This window comes from Clarias gariepinus, chromosome 7 (genome assembly GCF_024256425.1).
Source record: "Clarias gariepinus isolate MV-2021 ecotype Netherlands chromosome 7, CGAR_prim_01v2, whole genome shotgun sequence".
NCBI lineage: Eukaryota > Metazoa > Chordata > Actinopteri > Siluriformes > Clariidae > Clarias > Clarias gariepinus.
The window spans coordinates 16,539,759-16,562,763 of record NC_071106.1 but is presented as its reverse complement, the minus strand read 5'-3'; the positions used below and the strand labels follow the sequence as shown (position 1 = coordinate 16,562,763).

General features: G+C 37.2%; 1 protein-coding gene across 3 annotated transcripts in view; it reads left to right on the top strand.

The window, feature by feature from the left end:
* Positions 1 to 23,005, top strand: part of bmal2 (basic helix-loop-helix ARNT like 2) — a 31,575-nt gene extending 8,570 nt beyond the window's left edge. The window contains exons 2-18 of one of the 3 annotated variants that reach the window (XM_053500397.1): positions 6,734 to 6,825; positions 7,777 to 7,903; positions 8,028 to 8,081; positions 8,226 to 8,267; positions 9,726 to 9,883; positions 9,985 to 10,064; positions 11,177 to 11,269; positions 11,405 to 11,522; positions 11,661 to 11,807; positions 14,544 to 14,784; positions 15,730 to 15,836; positions 16,065 to 16,215; positions 19,175 to 19,242; positions 21,105 to 21,219; positions 21,318 to 21,408; positions 21,495 to 21,594; positions 21,835 to 23,005. In XM_053500397.1, coding sequence (XP_053356372.1) covers positions 7,854 to 7,903; positions 8,028 to 8,081; positions 8,226 to 8,267; positions 9,726 to 9,883; positions 9,985 to 10,064; positions 11,177 to 11,269; positions 11,405 to 11,522; positions 11,661 to 11,807; positions 14,544 to 14,784; positions 15,730 to 15,836; positions 16,065 to 16,215; positions 19,175 to 19,242; positions 21,105 to 21,219; positions 21,318 to 21,408; positions 21,495 to 21,594; positions 21,835 to 21,986 — 1,767 coding nt within the window. In that variant the 5' untranslated portion in view covers positions 6,734 to 6,825; positions 7,777 to 7,853 and the 3' untranslated portion in view covers positions 21,987 to 23,005. Of the gene's footprint in view, positions 1 to 6,733; positions 6,826 to 7,776; positions 7,904 to 8,027; positions 8,082 to 8,225; positions 8,268 to 9,725; positions 9,884 to 9,984; positions 10,065 to 11,176; positions 11,270 to 11,404; positions 11,523 to 11,660; positions 11,808 to 14,543; positions 14,785 to 15,729; positions 15,837 to 16,064; positions 16,216 to 19,174; positions 19,243 to 19,821; positions 19,877 to 21,104; positions 21,220 to 21,317; positions 21,409 to 21,494; positions 21,595 to 21,834 lie in introns of those variants that run through there. The other 2 variants (XR_008360914.1, XM_053500396.1) reach the window with 2 other exon arrangements.

The window sequence follows — 23,005 nt, the reverse complement described above, 5'->3', positions numbered from 1 at the left end:
TCTTACCTCTTAATGTGATAGTTGCTGGTTTTCTTGCTTTTTATTTTTCTACTTATACTTGTCTTAGGGAAAAATGCATTTAGACTGGCCACTGATAGCGTGCCAAAAAAAAATAAAAGTAGTTGCAAGTTTTAATATTTAATTGGCCTATCTTTAGCTTTGATTACGCCCCAGGCATCATTTTAATTAAGCTTATGCTCTCAATTTGGTAAAGGTGTGGACTCACCCTTAGTGGTGAGTCAATCCATGTTCGAAAATAGTATCACAATTTAAGCCCCTTGAGTTCCAGCATGATTTTGGAATATTCCTTGATTGAAAAACCTGGTCCTACAGTATATTCAGAAAATCAGCTGAGCTCCTTTTTATTGGGAACATAACATTTCTGAACCTAGACCTGACCAACAGAAGCAACCCCAGATCATAACATTGCTCACACAGGCTTGTCAGGCACTAGGCATGATGCATGCATCACTTAATCTGTCTCTGTTCTTACCCTGATGCACCCATCACTCTACAACACATTATATCAGGACACATTAGGCCATTTGACCTTGTTCTGGTGTCTGCAGTCCATTCATTGTGGTCCCTAGCGAATTAAAGCTTTTCCCCCCTGATTAGCCTCACTGATCAGTGATTCTCTGTTTATTTAGTTATTTATAAAAAATTATTAATAATTATTTAAAATTGCTATCCATGAGTTTTTGTCAAAACACTTATTATAATGAATAATTAATTGTTAAATATAATTAAATCATAAATTAAATTACAGAATAATTATAATAAATACAATATTAAATTAATTACTTAAATAATTAAAATTAATAGATTGCTACACATCACTTGTGTGGGAAAAGAAATGTCAGATTAATGTCTTCAGTGGATGTTTAGAAAAATTATTTACTGTCTGTCACTGCCACATTTCCCCACACTCATGGACTTCCATGATAATGTGCCATTACCTACCTATCACTAAATGATAGAACTGTCTGTGATACATTGTTAATGATCACTACGCCGATGATGCAACTTTTTATGATCAGCATTCATTGTATTACATACACTAGTTACATACACATGAGTTTGATGTGTGTATATATATATATATATATATATATATATATATATATATATATTTTTTTTTTTTTACATTCAACAAACCTATAGCTATGAGGTTGCATATTTACATGGGCACAAATACAACTCCAGCCTGATATCAAGTTTTACCACAAAAGATTGGATTTGTAGCATTTTGCAAACTACAAAATTCACAAAGTATGCTACATTTCGCAATTTATGCTTTTTAATATAATTGTGACTCAAAGAAATGGCTCATTTAACATTCCTTATTAGTTTTTAATACTTCTAGTGTCTTTTTAAGCTGCGAAAAATCAATGTACAATGTGTGTACAATTTGGAATGTAGTAAAGAATGTTAAATTGGCTATGGGTTAATGTTCTTGGTTAAATGTTTTTGATCGTATGATAGTAGCCTGTTTTTGTTTTGTTTTTTTGTTTTTTTTAAGTAGAATCACCTTCCTTATATGTGAAATACTTTTGTGGTCATGTGCATCTGCAATAAAATGCAGTTCCTCTATGGAGGTTAATTTACTGAGGAGATTGAGGAGGCAGATCATTGCAAAATGTGGCCACATTACCACCTTCTAAAGCCTATTAATCTTTACTCTGGAGTCCAGGATTAAAAAATCAGTCTGCTGATCTGGTAATAGCTATTTAGGTCACTAGGCCTGTGGGACACTTTTAAATAGAGGAGCAAGGGACGAGAGCTGGGTCTGCTCTGACCTGTTCCATTAAACTCGCACAAGTACAGTACTTATACCACTCTGCAGTAGTAGTTCAGGGGCAAACCAACATGCTTATAGGCTTAATGACAAAAAAGAAAAGTCAAGCCTGACCACACACAGAGCACGAAAACGCCTTTATTTATGAATAGGGTTGTTGGTGCTGAGATTTAGAAAAGCAAAGGGAAAGCACATATTGTGCATGGTGTATTACATGCTTGTATCTATACTGTCAACACTGACCTCTTGAAGAGACATAAACTGCTGTCTTTTTCATTCAACTTTGTTGTCTGTGAAATCTCTACAACAATGAATCTGAGTCAAAGAAGAGCTCACACAAAGTCAGTGAAATAGTCGGTCACAGTTAGACTGTGAAAAGAAAATGTGAAAAGGGCTCACAGTTGTCAAACAAGATTGTGATATCAGCTGTCCTCAACTTATGCAAGGCACTAAAGGTAACCTGCTTGTGTACAGTGGGACAAAAAAGTATTTGGTCAGCCACCAATTGTGCAAGTTCTCTTAAAAAGATGAGACAGGCCTGTAATTTTCATCATAGGTAAACCTCAACTATGAGAGACAAAATAAGAAAAGAAAATCCAGAAAATCACATTGTAGGCTTTTTGATGAATAAATTGTTCTTCCTTAGTAAAATAAGTGGTCACCTACAAACAAGCAAGATTTCTGGCTCTTACAGACCTGTAACTTCTTCTTTTGTAGGCTCCTCTGTCCTCCACTCATTACCTGTATTAATGGCATCTGTACTCACTATAAAAGACACCTGTTTACAACCTCAAACAGTGACACTCCAAACTCCACTATGGCCAAGACCAAAGAGCTGTCAAAGAACACCAGAAACAAAACTGTAGACCTGCACGGGGCTGGGAAGACTGAATCCGCAATAGGTAAGCAGCTTGGTGTGAAGAAATCAACTGTGGGAGCAATTACTGTATTAGAAAATGGAAGACACACAAGACCACTGATAATCTCCCTCGATCTGGGGCTCCATGCAAGATCTCACCCTGTGGGGTCAAAAAGATCACAAGCATGGTGGGGGGACCTAGTGAATGACCTGCAAAGAGCTGGGACCAAAGTAACAAAGGCTACAATCAGTAACACACTGCGCCACCAGGGACTTAAATCCTGCAGTGCCAGACGTGTCCCCCTGCTTAAGCCAGTACATGTCCAGGCCTGTCTGAAGTTTGTTAGAGAGCATTTGGATGATCCAGAAGAGATTTGGGAGAATGTCATATTGACAGATGAAACCAAAATAGAACTTTTTGGTAAAAACTCAACTTGTCGTGTTTGGATCTTTCAGCATGACAACGATCCCAACAAACCGCCCGGGCAATGAAGGAGTGGCTTTATAAGAAGCATTACAAGGTTCTGGAGGGGCCTAACCTAAAACATTACTGCTCTAGAGGAGATCTGCATGGAGGAATGGGCCAACATACCAGCAACAGTGTGTGAAAATCTTGTGAAGACTTACAGAAAACGTTTGACCTCTAAAGGGTATATAACAAAGTATTGAGATGAAATTTTGTTATTGACTTAATACTTATTTCCCACCATAATTTGTAAATAAATTCTTTAAAAATCCTACAATGTGATTTTCTGAATTTTCTTTTCTTATTTTGTCTCTCATAGTTGAGGTATACCTATGGTGAAAATTACAGGCCTCTCTCACCTTTTTAAGTGGGAGAATTTGCACAATTGGTGGCTGACTAAATACTTTTTTGCCTCACTGTATACTTATAACAGATGGGGGAAAAGTACAAAAATTCTCTACTCGAGTAAAAGAAGAGATTCCCTAGAGAGCAAATGTTACTTAAGTAAAAGTAGACGTCCTCCTTTTACTGCTGTACCTGAGTAAAAGCACAGAAATACTTATCTTAATACTTAGTAATTGTACTCATTCACCTCGCACCTTTGATACTGTTTTGGATTTGATACTGCAGATTGCATCACATTGCCAGTCCTTTCAGGGTCCACATGCATTGCTTGCTTTAAATTAAGGAAATGAAACTAAATATTAACAGGATGTGTCGTTTAAGTAATGAAATGGTCAATGTTTAAGCACTAGGCTTACTAATTTAAAGGGCAATTATCTGACTTTATTCATCTTCATGTTGTACACATTCATTTATAAACCATAATTATCTACTCCCATTTTCTCCACATACTGTACCATACACTCACAACAAATTAACATCAGTCCAGATTTCCCAGAATGTTGCACCTTATTTATAACTTAATTATAGCTGCATGTGGACCCTAAAAGACCACAGTTTAATGGCAGTGGGATACAGAAGAGAGTCAATTCATAAACACCTACATCAGGATCTGGACTGATTTTGATATTTGTCATTGTATGTCTATGGTACAGTATGTGAAAGAATGTTTTCATAGTTGTAAATCATAATGGAAAGTAATGATAATAGTAATCTGTTGATACTAATAGGATTAATGGGTGTCCCTAAATTGTAGTGTATTATTTGGACATGTACCATTCTCTTGGAGTTTTAACTATGCATGAATACTCAGAGTAAAATCGTTCTTAAAATCAGTCTCACTTTCTGTGCCAAGACAATTTCCCCCAAGGTTTCCTTCCAACAACAAAAATAGCCTCAGGAACTCTTTGCTTCAGCAGATTCTTTGTTACGCTGTAAATGTTTTTGCTTTTAAAATAGACATTGTTCAGAACATGAATATTTACTGTATGAATGGATGCCTAGCCTACAAATTCACAGATTAGATTTGTTTTATTACAGATGAAACATGTATGTTGATAAGGTCTGGTTGAATATTTCTCCCTCTGCCCTGTAGAAGAAATTGCTTCTTACAGTGTATTGACTTGTGCCTACTTCTAATCAACAGCAGATCGGTACATATGAACAAGACTAGGCACGTTAAGTTTCGTCAGACTGCCTTTAAACTGTTAATTTTGGCAGTACATAATCTCTGGTTCTCTTGGATTGGTATTTTTATATCTTACTGCTGAGAAAAAATATCATTCCCCATAAAATGGCTTGTTTGCAAGATATTCCGCTCTGTGTTCATTAGCTGAATTATGAGGCTGGTGCGTGCTTGCGCGTGCGTGCGCGTGTGTGTGCGTGTGTTGTGATGCCCCCTGCATCCCTTGTGTGTGCGGATTTCAACAAGGGGAAACCGTTCACTTGGGTAGAGTCCAGAGGACGTTTCCTGTTAGTAAACTTCCTTACTGAAAATCATGGAGCTGTGTGTTGAAGTTTGGGGAAACCCACCAGCTGACACTGCTTACTGGCTCACTGAGAATTATAAGATTTACTCCTAGTGTCAAAATCTGGTACTGAAGTGGTATCGAAGCAAATTGGTTGGTATTGGTAAGTTCAGTACTCCGTCACAGTTATACAGTGCTGAGCAAAAACGTCATGAAAAAAAAAAAAGAAATGTTAGAAAGCAAAGATAACTTGACATTTTTTAATTAAGTGTTAAATACTAGACAGGACTAGTAATGAAACTGTAATGAAATTAAACAAAGTCAGTATTTATTGTGGCAAGTTTCTTGCAAGCATTTTTCTGCAACATTTAATTTTCTGTTGGAGCTATAAAATATTTTTGTCCTGACTCTGTAATGCAAAAGTCCTAGAATAAACATCTCTAACACAATTAACTGAAAAGAAAAAATCAGCATGCCTTAATCTTTTGTACAATACTTTATACACGCCAACACTTAAGAATCTTTAGAATCACACCTACTTTCAGCTGAGTTCTACAAAGTTTGACATGCACTGTGTTAAAGTGTAACAATGCCAGATAAATAAACCGATCCCTATTTCTGACATGTTAAAACATTTTGTTGACAGTTTTCAGGGTGTGGGCAGTCTCATGGGCAAATTTCTGGAAGTCTAGAACTGATTTCCTGAAATTTAAGTTAGTGCATGTCAACAATAATAACCACCAACCGCTAATGATACACCAAGCCTGGGAGAAAAAAAATCTGTTCGAGACTGTTAGCGATTGGAGACAGCTCTCCATAAATGCCCTGCTTTATGTACAGTGTAAACACCCATGTCAGGTCATGTCCATGTACATGTTCTTTTTTTTTTTTTTTTTTAGAACAAACAAGTTGGTAATTTTTTTTCCAAAGTAAGTTAGAAAATATGGCATTAAAAGTAAAAAAGCCAATACTTTCATTATATTAATGCAATTTATGTATTTAGCTATTTACACAATACATATAGTAGTCAACAACGCTGCTTATAAAATGCAACAGACCAAATACCTGCTGACCACATTATTAGGTACAGCTGGACAATCATGTACTGTAATACATAAAACCATGTAGCACGGATCAACAGCTTCAGTTAACATTCATATCAAATATCAGAACGAGGCTTTTCTGGTCATGCATAGAAAAAGATATTGGTCTAGTCTAGTCAGTGTAGTCTCTGACAAAGATTGGAATGAGTGCTTGCATAGGATTCATAAAGTGCTCGGTTATAGCTTATGCTCAAAAAAAGTTATGCTTCCATATCGAACCTAAATAACATGTATTCTAATGTCTCACTTATTTGCGGAAGATTTTTTATTTCTTTTTTTGGTAATTAATGTATGTTCACACTGACTTTAAATTTTACATTTATGTATGTTTGTGTTGTAATCCTGCAGATGGTGCTCTGAACAATTCGCACAGCATCAAATTATTTGCTGTTTTAATTTTTTTAGAATTGTAACAAAATCTGAACAAAAAAAATGAATATTGAATTGGGAGATTTATACATGTAAAATCGCCATGCTAACAGAACCACAATACCAATCAAATTAGCACCTAGGTATCATGATATGGTATGAATATATGCCGACTTCCATTCCTACAGTAAATATTTAACTGTTTTTTAAATGTTTGTGAAAAAGAGATCATTCCTGACTGTAAGCTTGCTTTGCTTGGCTGTTCAGGGATTGACCCCACCATGTGGAGTCGTCTCTCATGTTTGGAACGACAGTGGCTAAGAGGATCATTTTGATAAAGTGGAAGGTGACATGTTAAGGTAGGGTGGGTTGTGTTTATTTCCTGTTCTTATTCTGTGTAGTGAAATACAGAAAAAAATATTTTAAAAGTTTTTAGTGTTTCAGAAGCAGATGATTTCTTGGAATGTCCACACATGACACTTTAGTCAATGATCAGGCAAGATTCAGCCAGTCAATTGTACGGTTTTAGTTGGCCTGTGTCAACTGTAGCCTCATGTTCTTGTTTGAGAGGATTGGAATGCAGTGTGATCTTCTGCTCTCCTTATGTAATGATATGCATCGCGGTACCCTTTTTGCTGACCGCAGTTGTAAAAAGTGGTTATTTTAAGTTTCTGTAGACTTCCTTTCAGCTCAGGTCAGTCTCGCCACTCTCCTCTGACTTCTCTTTTTCTCAGGGCACTGAACAGTTCCAGTAATTTCACATCACGTTAGTTGTTTCCTTTACTTGGTGCCACCCAATAATTTGATCCTTTTGAAATGGCCAGGCAGTGTGTACAATGATGAAAGAAATGTTTAAATCTAAAGCTTTGTAATGTGTCTCATTGTGCTACTTTATAATATCCTGTGTTTATATGCATCTTTTTATTAACTTTTCCTTGAATTGCACATGGTAAACAGATATATATAGTTGTAAAATCTTTTATTTACATTTGCTGCTGTTATGCATTTTTAAATCCATCATATATATTTTTTTAATAATTGTTGTGATATACATTGAAAATACTACTTTTGTTGTATTATAAAGGGGGTTTCATTAAAACTAAAATCTCCTCATGGCCATCATGCACTGGTGATCCATCAAAAAAAAGTGGCAAAAATAACACATTTAATGCAATACTGAAAATAAAATTTAGAGTACCTGAATGAACGCTGAATTTTTTTTTTTTTCCACTTGACTGAAATAAAATGATAATGCTGTTGCCAGAAGAATTCAGAGATTTGAAGGAGCCTTTTTTTCATGTGTGTTTCAGGAGATGCGTTGGAGGAGGGTCTCCAGAGCCGCTCTGTCTCTGCTTCCAGTCTGGTGACCCCCATTTCAGCTGCTGCCATGGCATCGGGCATGGAGCTGCCCAGGAAACGAAAGGGCAGCACCGACAAGTGAGTGTGTGTTTTTTTTTTATTTTGATAAACTAGTGCATAATCAAAAGTGTTTCAATTTCATATTGGTGAAGGCTAATTGTTCATTTAGCTTGTGTTAATCACTGAGCCACTTTGTTACCAGGGAAACAAAATCAGTATCAGTGCTGGATGAAGACATGGAGGATGAACAGGAAAGGTACTCTTTCTCTCTCTCTCTCTCTCTTTCTCTCTCTCTCTCTCTCTCTCTCTCTTTGAGTCACCAGTCCTTATCTAAGTTTTTTATTTTTCACTGTCTTTTTTTTTTTTTTCATTTACAATCTTGAATTTATTTTGTTTTTAGGTCAGAAGGGGATGACCCACATGTGAAAATGAAGTGTTTCAGGTACTGAGAACCAATTTCATCATTTTGTTTCACCTACAGTACTGTGCAAATGTCTTGATCCATCACCCATTTCCATCATATTTTGCTTAAAAAGAACCAGACGTTCTTCCCTTTTTTTTCTTTTTTTTTTAATTCAGACTATACAAGTACACAATAAATAAGAAGAATGTTCATAAAAATCATGAGTTATACCATTATTGTTTTGGCCTTGCACATCAATCTTTAATTTTAGAACATTGTTTTGTGCAGCCTGTTCGTTTAGTATGCTAATTAGGCCCAACCTCCCTTCAGTGGCATTGAGATCACCTGACCTGAGACCTAATTTTTGGGTCAGAGATTTTTTTCTTAGCTCATTTTTACCTTTTTCCTTTTCACAAGTTTAAAGCATAGCATAGTAAAAATATTTTCTTTGCATATCCCTGCTTGTCAGGAAGAACACAGGGTCAGTTAAGAGATAGTTAATGGGCTTTGATTAGACGTTTGAGCCGTCACTGCCTTTACTTTATTCTTTTAAAACTTTTATGTACTGGCTACGTTGATTGTGGAACTTTTAATTGTAAGAATGTTTTCCTGGCATGCATTAAGGCCTCTGAACAAGGTCTTAATGGCACAGCGTATTCAAACACTGGTGAAGACAAAGTCTATCTTTCCTGATTCTAAACTGCAGGGTTGTGTTAAAATTGATAAGATCATTCTGATAGATTTTTTTTTGTCATGCATGTTTATTTAGGCCAAGCGGTTGATGTAAATTTCACTTTTTTAATTCAAATTCTTCTTTGTTCATTCTTTCGGGCTATCACGAATATGGAAACTGTATTTAAGAGAAATCTCATTTATTTATTAATTTTAACTGAAAGTGATTCCATATGGCTCATTTTATAGGCAGTAGATATAGACTAGTCAGGACCTTTGTTCCTGTTATTGGAACCAAGACTTAATCAGACAGATAAGCAATAACTACAGTATGAGACAGATAATATTTAACCATCTAATGAAAATTGGTATGATCCATGATGAGGAGGTAAATGAGGTGGAAAAACTTGAAGGTCCTGATTAGTCTTCTGCATTTTACTGATGCCCAGATAGTTACTGATATATGTCCTGGGATTGTGTTTTTTCTATTATTGGGTATGGTTTCCCAGACTAGGATTGTTCAACCCAAGAAATGTACAGTGTTCTTTGAAGGTCAGGAAAAACAGACATTGTTCTTACTTTTAACCGGTAAAGAAAGAGAACTGTGAGGAAGGAGGGGTTCACTTGTTGAGGGGCATTAGCTACATTGCAAACATTGCTTTTAGAGAAAGCCAAATAGACCAACCAAATTTAAAAGGAAATTTCAATTACACATTTGTACCTTTTGAGTAGGGTGATCAAATGTCTCGTGTAATAATTGTGAGAATTCTTAAATCTGACTATGTCTGTATCACATATGGAAGACTATTTGCCCTTTGTTCATAGGGAACCTCACAGCCAAATTGAGAAAAGGCGACGGGACAAGATGAATAACCTGATCGACGAGCTGTCAGCCATGATTCCCACGTGTAACCCCATGTCCCGCAAGCTCGACAAACTCACTGTGCTGCGCATGGCTGTGCAACACCTCAAGTCACTCAAAGGCACGTTTCCTTTAGGATTTACATTTCTCCTCATCCTTTGCATAGCATTGCCTAACAGCAGTACATCGTTTTTCTGACTGTAGTTTTTCTTCTTTTGCCAGGTGCCACTAGTTCCTTTGCCGAAGCCAACTACAAGCCTTCGTTCCTTCCGGATGATGAGCTCAAGCACCTTGTTCTCAGGGTAATCCTGCGATAAGTATGCAATGGGACCCATGTGATTTTTGCATATTTTAATGCACTAGGTTACTGAATGGGAGAATAAGTTTAGAGAATACTTTATTTGGTTCATTTACCCCATTTTCTAAGTAATCCAATGCTAACTGTCATTTATACCTGGGAGCTACAGTACCATTTAATCTGGTTGGGAGAGATGCCATAGTGTCAATCACAGTGTCTCTACTCAATCACTGACGTCTGAGCTCATATAGGCAGAAGGGTAGATCCATGTTTTATAACCCTGGTCCTGGAGGACACTGTGTCTTGTAGATTTTAATGTTTTTCTTGCTCTGTCCTACCAGCTTTGTTTCAATAAAGGTTGTTAATTAGCTGATTAGTTAAATTAGTGTACTGGTAGCGAAAAAAACACTCAAATGTGCAGGGCAGGTAATTGTCCAAGACCAGGGCTATCCAAGAATGACTTGAGTAGAAGGTGATTTCCTCTAAGAGTGTCATAGCATGTCAAAGCATTTGTCAGCCTTTAGTCTGTCTCACTGAGGTGTAGTGTAATAGGGGAGGTATTATAATAATATGTATAGCTAGGGGAGATTTGGCTAGTGTGTGGCAAGAAAAAAAGGTATATTAAAACAAGTAATAAATCATCTTTATACAAATAATTAATGGACATGGGATTTTATTTTTTTATTTGCATTTAATTGGAACAAAATCGGGGGGAAAAATGCTTAATATCAAATCGGAATATTTATAAAATCGTGACATTTTAAAAAATTGCAATAAAAATCGAATCTACACCTAGGTATCATGATATCATATCGGGTGGGCCCTGGTGTTTATTTTTTTTTTATCCCTTTACAAACTTAATTATATTTTGTTAAATGTCCTGTTAACCCCATTCACATCTCAGGTGTGAGATCATGTCCAGAACCTAATTAATTTAAAGACATCATACCATGTGTAAAACCTGTGGCTCTGAAATACAAAACCGGTTTAAGGATTTTTTTTTTACAGTCTTTCGTGTACAGAGAGATAGTTTGGTGTACTGCATGTCCTCTGTCATCCAGCTGTTCTTTGTATGTTTTTCTTTCCACTGACCTTACTGATCTCCGTGTTTTTTAGGCTGCGGATGGATTCCTGTTTGTGGTTGGATGTGACCGAGGGAAGATAGTATTTGTTTCAGAATCTGTTTCAAAGATTTTAAACTATACTCGGGTAAGTGTATTTAGATTAACCATTCTGTTGTTTTTTTTTTTTCTTTTGTTACCAGGTGGCAAACCTGTACTGTTTATGACCTGAAGGATATTTGTAACACATTTCAGGCTACCTGTACTTTTTTTTGCTTCCTAGCCAGAGCTGATTGGCCAGAGTTTGTTTGACTATGTTCATCCAAAGGACATAGGAAAAGTAAAGGAGCAGCTCTCAGCGTCTGAACTCTACCCTCGGGAACGGCTTATAGACGCCAAAAGTAAACACTTTAAAGTGATTAGCTATCCTTCTTTAAGAACATTTTGTACAAATTCACCTTCCCGAAGTGTCTCAGTTAACATACCTGTTGAATGTAACCTTGGCGTGTGTGATTTTTCCCATATGTATATGCGTGTAGCGGGACTCCAGGTCCAAGCTGATCTGCCTGTAGGAGCCACTCGACTCTGTTCAGGAGCTCGGCGTTCTTTTTTCTGTCGAATGAAGTGCAACAAAGTTGCTGTTAAAGAAGAAAAAGACTTCCAGCCCAGCTCATCAAAAAAAAAAGGTATGCAGCACAAACAAGTGCCTCATGCTCATTCTGTTGTTGAGCACTCACTTAAATATCTCAATTACAATTAAAAGATGTTAAAGTTGATCAAAATGTAAGTTCCAAGGAAACCCTGGGAACATTTTAATTACTTTAATTACTAAAGTGCTTAATTTTATAGCTATTTGCATCTACATAGCAGCAAGCTGAATTTATTCATTCATTTATTCATTCTTTTATTTATCTTCTATACTGCTTATCCTGTGTACAGGGGTGCAGGAGGCCTGGATGCACACATCCGTGCACACTCACTACGAGCAATTAGGTGTCAAACCCTCGGCGTGTGAGGCTACAATGCTAAGCACTACGCCACCGTTAAAAAAATGTTATGTTAAAAAATAATTGTTAACGGGCCTATAAAATATAAATAACACCTGTTTACACAACTCGAGTTAAAGAAAAAAAAAGATGCACTTTATTTATTGATTACCAAACAGGTTAATCAATCACTTTAACTAGTAATACATCTACGCATGTAGCATGTAATGAGGATAGACTGAGGACAAGGTGGACGCAAATAAATAGAAAAGTCTCAGCCCTGTTATTTTTTTATGTTCAAAAAGCTCATTTTTAAAAATGATTAAATTAAAAGTCAGAATGTCATCTTGCAGTAGTGCAAACACAGTACAGTATGTGAAAGAAGCCAGGATGCTGAGGCCTTAAATGCAGAGGGAGGAAGCAATACAAAAAGCACCATGCACCAGTTAAGGGATAAAGAAACATTAAGCGTGGGCTTGCACATAACCCATCTTTTGATTGCAAAGGAGTCAAGGTTTGTGATTTTGCAGCAAAAATTCCTTGTTTTCTGTTTTTCTAAAGTTATGTTCAGCCTTTATTCATCACATGTAAATTTTTTACTCTTTGCACATCCCAGCTTCTTCTTAGTTTGCTGAGGTCAGAACGCAGGGTCAGCCATTTTTTACGGCGCCCCTGGAGCAGTCAGGGTTAGAGGCCTTGCTCAAGAGGCCAACAGCGGCAACCTGGCTCAAACCTGGATCGAGAGGGAGCTCGAACTGCTGACCTTCCAATCTTTCAGCCTTAACACACTGAGCCACCACTGCCCCTTTTCTTTTGGGGAAAAATATGCTTAATTATTAGCCTTGAGTCATTTTAAACCTCTGACAATTTTAGCCAACTTTTAAAATTGTATGGTCCTAATTTATAAAGGTGTTACACCACACACACACACACACACACACACACACACACACATAGATTCCCACATGCCTTTAGCTTCATAAGTATTTCTGCTTCCTCATTGCAGGTACATTGTCCATCTTTGATTTCGGTCCGAGACCCACCCTTGGTCCTTTGGTTATTTAATTAGTAATGGTGTTCAGAATTCCCGCTCAGAGCTCTAGATTGATTTGTTCTTGCAATGAGCAAGGCATCCTAGGATGAATACAGTACATGCATACAAACAAACAAATTAAGTATTATATTGCGTGCAGTCCCCTAACAAAATAGAATGTTAGTAGAACAAAGAGGCCGCTCAAAACTTCACATTAAAAGAAGAATGACATTGAAGCATGCAGCACCTAGAGTAATATTTTGGTGATGTTCTTTATGCAGGTTTCACAGAAAGCCAGTGAGAACTGTTTTACCTTTGCTCATCACAGCATGTTGCAACACAAATAAATTGCCACACCCCTAGGCATAGACCTCACGGTTCATTAATGATAATGTCATGTATGTAGATTGCTGTAGCTGTAATTAGTGGGGTTATGTTTTAATTGTATGCATGTGACAAATTATTAATGCAAAAACATGACAAAAGAGCATGTCATGTCACAAAGGGGTGCGTTCAAAAAATAGTGTAGACTGGAAAAGAAAAGGGTCTAAACTATTGAGTTGATTTTATTTTAAAGCAGTTTGTTTTCATACATTCTGCACTGATTTGATTGTGATGTTTTCAAGATTGAGAGGGGGGGGGGGGATAAATCTTACTTCATGCTTTTACTGGAACTAATGATCTGCTCCAGGTTGATAGGCCTCACTGCTGCTGTGCAATTCTACCACATGTTGTAATCATGTTAATGATGTACTGTAGTAATAGTCCCAGACGGGGCCAACGTTTTATGAGATTTTATAATGTAATTTATATCAAATCTACATTCTAGTAGGAAATCAACAAAGGACCACCTGATGCGTTATTATCAGGATACCTAGGTGCAGGTATAATTTGTATTGTGATTTTATTAGCGTAATGATTTTATGAATATCTTGATTCCATATTATATATTTTTTAAGATTTTGTTACAATTTGAAACACCAGGCACTGCCAGTGTAAATGGTTTATAGCCACCTGCAGGGTAATAGAGGAACTGCAACATATTACCACCTCAAATGGAAAACATACTGTATATACAGTAGTTATTTTATTTGTATTTAAAAAAATTTGAGTCGGTAGATGAATTGCTTAAAGAAGACACATTATATTTGGTTGACATGACAATAAAAGCTACTTGATTTGAGATAGGCTAGGTTGTAAATATTACTATTTAATTTTACTATTAAACATTTATCAGCTCTTTAATAAACTACTGTCCATAGAGACGCGGAGGGGAGACGTAGGAAGACATTAGATAACAATGCCAACTTCAGATCAGATCACTGGCTCCCCTCCTCTCTCCCCATGGCAGTTTTAAAACAGTTGTGATGGTCTGGTCCCAAGTTTCCGCTGTGTTGTTTCAGAATCGCAGCGTTATTGCACAGTTCACTGCACCGGCTATATGCGCACTTGGCCCACCAGTCAGCTCGGAGCAGAGGGTGAGGCCGAGGCCGAAAAGGAGAGCTCGCACTTCAGCTGCCTTGTAGCCGTGGGCCGCGTGCACCCTCATACCCTCCCGCAGGCCAACGGAGAGGTCAAGGTCAAGCCCACAGAGTTCATCACTCGCTGTGCCATGGATGGCAAATTCACATTTGTGGATCAACGGTATTTATTTACTTGTTTTATTTTATTTGTTATTTATCCTATAATTTTAGCAAAGATTTTATATTATGGTAAAACAGCAGAAATTACCTAGAAACTAAATCTACATTGAATGTCTGTTACATACAGTGGAAGGTTTGAAAACATTTGAAAACTGTTATATTTTCAGGTTTTTCTGAAATATACTGTACATATATATATAATTACATATTGCTATATATATTGAAAAGCCCATAATGCTTTGTATCTTTAATGTGATCAGTTTTGGTTACTTTAGGATTAACCGTTTTATAGTGGAGAGCTATGCTTAAACCATGGTCTTTAAAGCAATTACAAAACATGTATGGTATCTCTTTGACCAAAATAAATGTAAGGATAAGAGACAGCAACAGTAAAAGAGCAGCAGGAGAATCTGGCTACTGTTGGTCACTCTCTTGTATTTTGTACTCCACTCTTGTATTTTTGACACATCAGAGGCATTATGGGGCCAAAAGCTGATTGACCAAAAGCCCAAATCTAAATGAATAATCCTGGTCTAAATCTGATTGGTTAAAAGCCAGTGGAACAATTTGGAGAAATAACTGGATCATTTGCAAAGAAGAATTTAATAATGTTTCTTTTTACCACAAAAAATTTAGTTTGAAAGGTGCTTCAGGCAAAGTGTTAGTGAGTGGTGTGGACACGTACACAACCAGGCTATTTATAGCTTTTTCTTTCCTTTTTCTTTCTATTTTTGCTTGAAATTTATTGGTTTACTATGGTTTAATTTTTTTATATCATAAGAAACTAAACAGGGTGTGTAGACTGCCACTGTAAAAGCACTGATATTTATATTATTTGGAATTTTATGTGGAATATATTTATTCCTGATCGTTTGTCAGATTTAATTGAGCCTAAGGGCCAAATCTGTACAAGGTAATGAGACATATTTGTTTGCGATATTTGCAGAGCCACCACCATACTTGGATATCTACCACAGGAGCTTCTAGGCACATCCTGCTATGAATACTTTCATCAAGACGACTTGCCTCATTTAGCAGACAGACACCGAAAAGGTGATATCAGAGAATTGCTGAGGAAACTCTGATGATGTTAAAGTATTCTGTTCGTTATATAATAAACAGCATTTTTTTTTTTATATCTGGAAGCTGCCAATCTATAATTAGATTAATATTCTTTACATGATGCATAATGTCCAAGCCGGCTTTTAGCTATTGTTAAATTTCTGTTACTCATATCTGGCTTATCTGGCTTATCTGTCTTATCTATCTATCTATCTCTAGTGTTAAGAAGTAAAGAGAAGATCGAGACAAATTGCTACAAGTTCAAAACAAAATATGGCTCTTTTGTCACCTTGCAAAGTCAGTGGTTTAGTTTTATAAATCCCTGGACCAAAGAAGTGGAATATATAGTGTCAACAAACACAGTCATATCGTGAGTACAACTGTGAAGAATATTTACAGTTTTTCTCAGTTGCTTTGGTGCATTTCTCACAACAGAATTGATCTCTGCACCACTACTAAGGCTCTTCTCAAAACAATTAGTGCAAACTGCAAAACATGGTGGATAACTTGCAAAAGTGAGTCACTTCATCAAAAAGAAAAGTCAGTTGTTTAAAATAAGTAGTCAATGCTTCAAAAGCAAGTCCCTTAATCAAAACAGATAATATATTCATCAAAAGCAAGTACTTATATCAATCAAAGTGTCAGGGCTGTCACTACACCAGCACCTTTGGTCACAAAATCAAATGGTTTGAACATGTTCTCATTGTGACGGATTTCTTTGTAGGTGCTTCCCAATGACATGTCAAGTCTGGACAGCATGCATGGCATGTTGAAAACCATAAATTGTAAAGGAAAATCAAGACACTTCTTATGCACTCTTGATAATATTTAATTGGAACTGTTCACAGCATTGTGCAACTGGGGAAATACAGTAAATCAAACATTTTACAGCAAGCATAAACTCACTTAGACAGTAAACCTTACTGCAGTAGTTATGAAAAAAAAAAAAAAACTGAAAAACAGACACTGTTGCATATCAATCATTGATATCTAGACGCTCCCGTCTGTCTGCCCACATATTTGCATCAACCTCACAGCGAATGTCAGCTCTATCGATGCATCGGGGAAAGTATCTTCTGGAGTGTCGAATCCACCCTCTGCAGGACTGCTGTGATGTCATCACAAGCTGCATCCATAGCTGCTAGCAGGGTCATTTGGGTATGTGGATGCCTATCATATACCTTCCACCTCCAGGAAGAGAAAAACTCCTCAGTTGGATTTAGGAATGGAGTGTAAGGAGGAAGAAACTCCATAAGCATCCTGTCGTGTGCTGCAAACCACTGCCTGACTACAGCAGAGTGATGGAAGCTAACATTATCCCAAACCACTACATACATTGTCCGATTGTCACCAGGATCATCCCTTTCATTTTGTGGGATTAGGTCCCTATAAAGAGCGTCCAGAAAAGCCAACAGGTGTTGTGTATTGTATGCACCAATACGAGGAATATGGGTGTGAACGCCATTTTCTGAGATTGCTGCACACATTGTAATATTTCCTCCTCGTTGGCCTGGGACATCAATGGTGGCTCTTTCTCCAATGTGATTTCGTCCACGCCGTCTGCCTTTTGCGAGATTGAATCCCGCTTCGTCAAGATATACAAACGTGTGCAGGGGTTCCCTGGCCTCCAATTCCAGGATATGCTATACAAAGGATGAGAATAAAAAAGTCTGTAATGGTGCATTTGGCACAACAGATTGTACAGTTTGAATTGTAAATAGGATTACAGTAACATGCATAAATGTAAGTGCAGTACATGGCCTAAACTTTTACAGTAAACAGAGGTACATATGCAAACATGTTTTACCTGTACATACTGGTGACGGAGCTCCTACCCTCGATCACTGTTCCGTTCAAATGGTACTTAGTACAATTGCTTCATGGACATTTCATTCCGTCTGAGGACTCTGTCTATGGTGGAAATTGATATTGACTGAATATTTCCGAAGATGGTGTCATCTTCTACGAAATTTGTATTCTCTAGTTCTTTGTATTTCTCAGTCTCAAAGCGTTGTTTGCAGCCACCATTGCACAAATTCTTTTCTCTTGCTGCGGAGTCAAAAGTGGACTTCTTCCACCTCTTCTAGGTTGTCTGGCAGTCCTTTTTGAGATGATTCAGATGAACAAATACAAACATAAATAAACGCAACCATGCTTACAGTAATTGTTACAGGACTATCATTCAAAACTCCTTTCTTTACAGCATTACTGTATTGTACCACAGCACACTATGCCACACCTGGGCCAAGTCTGCGCTTCAGTTACAGTACGTCTATATGTAAAGATCTATAAGGTCATGTCCTAATGCAAGTCTCCTGTATGACTATGAAAGTGCAGAGCAAATTAGTTTGTGCTGAATAACTACATTACAGTATGCTCACCTGTTTTCCCCGACAAAATGTTTGAATAATAGAACTTACAGTAGTTCTCCCAACATTTGGCTGCACCCTTCGACCAGCCTCGGCCATTGTGAGGCCATGGTTAATCACATGATCCACAAGTGTTGCCCTGATTTCGTCAGGAACGTGTCTATGTGGTTGGCCTCTTCTTACCCGGTTTTGTCCTCGTCCTCCACTGATCCTCACCCCTCTTCCACAAGGCTGATGTTCCATATTCTGCAGTTTTGTAGATTCAGTATGCACCTCATGCCAATCCTGTCTGTTGGTTTACATTATATATATATATATACTTGTAGAGTAGGGGATACTGTAACGCGATTCACCTGTGACTGGGTAGAAGAGGATTTTCATTGGTTGCAAGTAAGAGTAACACACACCAATTTTCATTAGTGTGAGATAAGGTTCACCTGAGAAAAGTAATTTATGGAGATTTTCATGGAAACTCCTTAAAAATAGGGTTTTCAAAATGGGTGTACAAATTGTTTGACAAGATGTTCAACAATTTTGAGTGCAATGACACAAGCAATGAAATGAAGACTATTAGTTGTAAGGACAATGACTATTCAGCCGGTACAAGTATAGATAATTGTGACATTCATGATGAAAGCAAGGAGATAGTGATGAATAGCAAGTCAAAAGTGACCATTCTTTAGATATTTGTACTTACTCAACTGCTTCATGTCCAAAGGCATTTGCCTTTGGACGAAATGAACATGAAACCGCCACAAGGTTGTGCCAAAACGACTACATATTGTGGAGGTTGAACTAACTATTGTGCAAAGTTTAATTCTGTTGTGGGAAATGCACCAAAGCAACTGGGAAAAACTGTAAACATATTTACAATATTTAAAGTCAAAAGCCTTAATACAGATAAAGTTGTTGATGAAAATCATTTGTTGATTTGTTGATACCTTTGTGTTGCCGATACAGTGATAAGAGCACTTCCAGTGGATCACGAGACAAGTCAGAACACCCCATAGATTCCAAAGCTTCTGAAGGTGAGGACCTTCGTTGCTTTTGCAGTGTCATATGGTTTTGTATAATTCCATAAATTCATGTTATAATTGCTTATGCTAAAGAATATAATCTGATCTTATGCTGAACATTTTAGTCAATTCATACAAATATATAAGTGTTAGATCTGCGCAGAGCTGTAATCCTCACACTTCTGCATAGGATGTCAGTTTCAACATGATATTTGATGGTCCCACTGAATCTTTTTGCTGTGTAATATGATATGATTTGTTTTAGTAACCTCTGATTTATATGTTGGCAGCTTTTTAATATCTCGGGTAAGCCAAACATTAGGATTTTTTGACACTTTTATTTAAACTAGTGTGTTTTACATCAGTAAAACTTTTTAAAAATATAATTTGGTTTAAATGTTTTGATAAAAATTAATTTATAATGAATTATCAATAATAACATCAGTCTTATTGTTGCCTTGAGGTGTCATTCAGAACATCCAAACATTACACCCCTCATGCTAATCATATGATCTAATTGGTTAAAAAAAAAGTTAGGTGCGTCATGTCTGACAACAGTGTGCTTTTTTTTCTTGTAATTTTTATTCTTAGTAAGTAACAGCAATGACCATGTGACTGCCACGCTGACCCAAGGCAACAATCACAGGTAGATTATTATTGATTCATTGGAAATTAATTATCAAACAACTAAAAGCAAGTTATATTTTTAATATTTATTCAATCTGATGTACAACATTCTAGCAAGGTAAAGTTTAAAATCCTTTTATATATCGTCATTATTAGGATAAATGGTTGGCTTACATGAAAAAACACGTAATAACAGACACCAAAAAAACATATATATGCAAAGATACGTTGATCTCCTGTATTTTGGTCCGTCCACATGTCATGCGGCACATTGAGTAACGGATGCTTCCCAGTCTGGAGGTATATTCATCGTTTCTATGACAGTTACTTAAGAGGTCAGGTTGCCAGCTCGACACCTGATTGTCATTCACACACTATGGGCAATTTGAGAACACCAATCATCCTGCATGACTTTTTACTGTGGGAGGAAACCCAATCACCCGGAGGAAACCCACCATGAACGGAAAGAACATGCAAAGGCAAAGGGAGTGCAAGGCCACCATGCCGCCTACATTATTGTGATGGTTCTTCTTATAATTATTTCTCTCCTTGTCATTTAAGAGATATACCCTGAACTATAACAAAGAGCATTGTATTATGTTATGGTTTTTCAATTAATGTTTTGTAGTGAATGTGTACATCCTGATCTAGACCCTTGTGTGGTATTATTTTTACTCACTTAATTATTTTTGCCGCTAGATGGCAGACATACATAATACATGTTTATCTGTCTTTTGATGATATTTCACTCTGATGGCTGAGTGCAAAGTTAAAAAAAGAAGTGATAGTGTTGAAAGCTTATCATTTTAGTTTTTTTCAGAGGAGGCAGCTAAAAACCTCTACAGTATCTTTGAATTTACAGACCCTGCAATGTATTTTATTCATCAAGGACTAATACTGTATAAAAACAACCTGACATTTTCGGGGAACAGATTTTTTACTTCCTTTTTTGTGGCTGAAGAAATGACATTGAGATAGTGTGGTGTGTGTCTGCAGGGATGCTCAAATCCAGTCCTTGAGGGCCAGTGTCCCGCACAGTTTATATTTCACCAACACTTAAACACACTCCTGGCAATTAACTGGCAATTAAGAGATTAGTTAAATCAGCTCTGTTTTAACAAAACCATCACTGAAATCTGCCGTTCACTGGCCCTCCGGGGCAGGATTTGAGCAGCGCTGCTCTTCAGTGTCATTTTGCTTAAGTGAGTAATACAAGATAAAATAATATAATTTTTTTCCCTTATCAGAGGATGCAAAAAAATCCCTTCCCATCATCCCAGGCATCTCGAATGCTTCAGGGACCATGATTTATGCTGGTAGCATCGGAACACAAATAGCTAATGAGCTACTGGATTTTAATAGGTAAAATTTCTCCTACTAGAAATTAGAAGATGTCCCTTGGAATAAAAATTATTAGTAAAGTGCTAAAGTATTCGATTTACTCTTGCCAATCTTCACAGGATGAATTCTTCCCCGTCTAGTGGCAATGTCAGCCCTTTCAGCCTGCTGCAGGACAAATCTCCACTGGTTCTCTCTCAAGCCAGCAGCAATGTGAGTCACTCACAGGTAGTGTGGTTGAGGTATTGTAGATGTGCAAAATAGGGGTTTGCTGACTTTTGTGTGTATATGTTGTCTAGGTGCCAAATGGGGAGGTGACAGAAACGCACGTGCCCAGCAAATCGAGCTCGGAGGAAGACTCGCGTACTGGATCCTTTACTGGAAGTGAAAATGTCATGGGTACCTCCTACACCAATTTATCACTTTAAAATTGTCTAAAATGTTGGTCTCTATTCCTAATCAGTGAATATACAGTAGCTGCTCTATCACACTCACTCAGTCTGACTATTTTATTAATGGTAGGTGTGCTACAGAGAATAATAGTCCTGCCCTACTGAAAGTGTGTACACTTTAAAATAATATTAGGGTCATATCATGTATTATAACATGTGTCGTTGTATTCCTCTTTCCCTGCTGCAGAGGGACCGTCGCAGTTAGATCTGGAAGGAGTCCCAGGGCTGGGAAGTCTAAGCAGCGACGAGGCAGCTATGGCAGTCATAATGAGCCTGTTGGAAACTGATGCCAACCTAGGAGAGGGCGTGAACTTTGACGAGATGCGCTGGTCTCTCTAACGTCCCAGCTCCAATGTCTTTCCTTGATTTTAATGATTTTTGTCTTTTTTTTTTTTTTTTAAAGACCAGTTTCTTCGGGGATGTTTTTTAAGCACATTTTTGTCACTGAGCCCAAGATCATGAGTGCAAGTGAGGGGTATGCAGGGGTGCAGCAAAAGACACTTGCAATGTCTCTTGGGTCAGTGGTTCCCAACCCTGGTCCTGGAGGACCCCCTGCCCTGCACATTTTTGTGTTTTCCCTGCTCTACCACACACACACTTCTATTCAGTACAGCCTGTTTAATAGTTAATTAGTTAATATAGCTGAGGAAATATTAAAACGCACCAAACAGGGGGTCCTGTAGGACCAGGGTCGTGAACCATTGTCTTGGATTATACCCTTTATTTGTGTTCCCTATGTACATCTTCCAGATGAATGAAGAGGAGAAGGGTGTGTATGTAAAGAAACTGCGTACCATAAGCAATGACCATATTTTTATTGGTCTTCGGCTGTGAGGACAATAATTGACTGGGTTAAGGGGAGCATGTCTCATCAAGCCATAAATGTGTTCCCAGATAGTTAGCTTTTAATTTACTAAACGTGATGGTTTTAGAAGGAATTTAAATATTAAAAATTTTCAGGACCCTGTATCCCAAAAAAAGGGAAACCCAGATTGCCAGAAGTGATATTTTAAACAACAAGCATCATGGAGATCAAAAATATTTTTTTGAGCTCTGTATCGTACAGAAGCACTGAAATGCAAGTTGTAAAAAAATATTCAAGTGCCATGTCATTATTTTAATAATATCTCATTATTTCTCATTATTTAATGTTAAGTATATTAGCCCACAATCTATAAATTAGATTTAATAAATGCAATAAGTAAGTTTAGGTCTCCTAATTTGACAAGCGCAATTCCAAGAGTCCTGATGTGAGTATAACAGCAGACCACTTGTATATCGCTTTCACTGGATGCATCACTGTGTTCGCTACCTGAAAATATAAATCACAATGGGTGTGATATTTAGTATAATTAAAC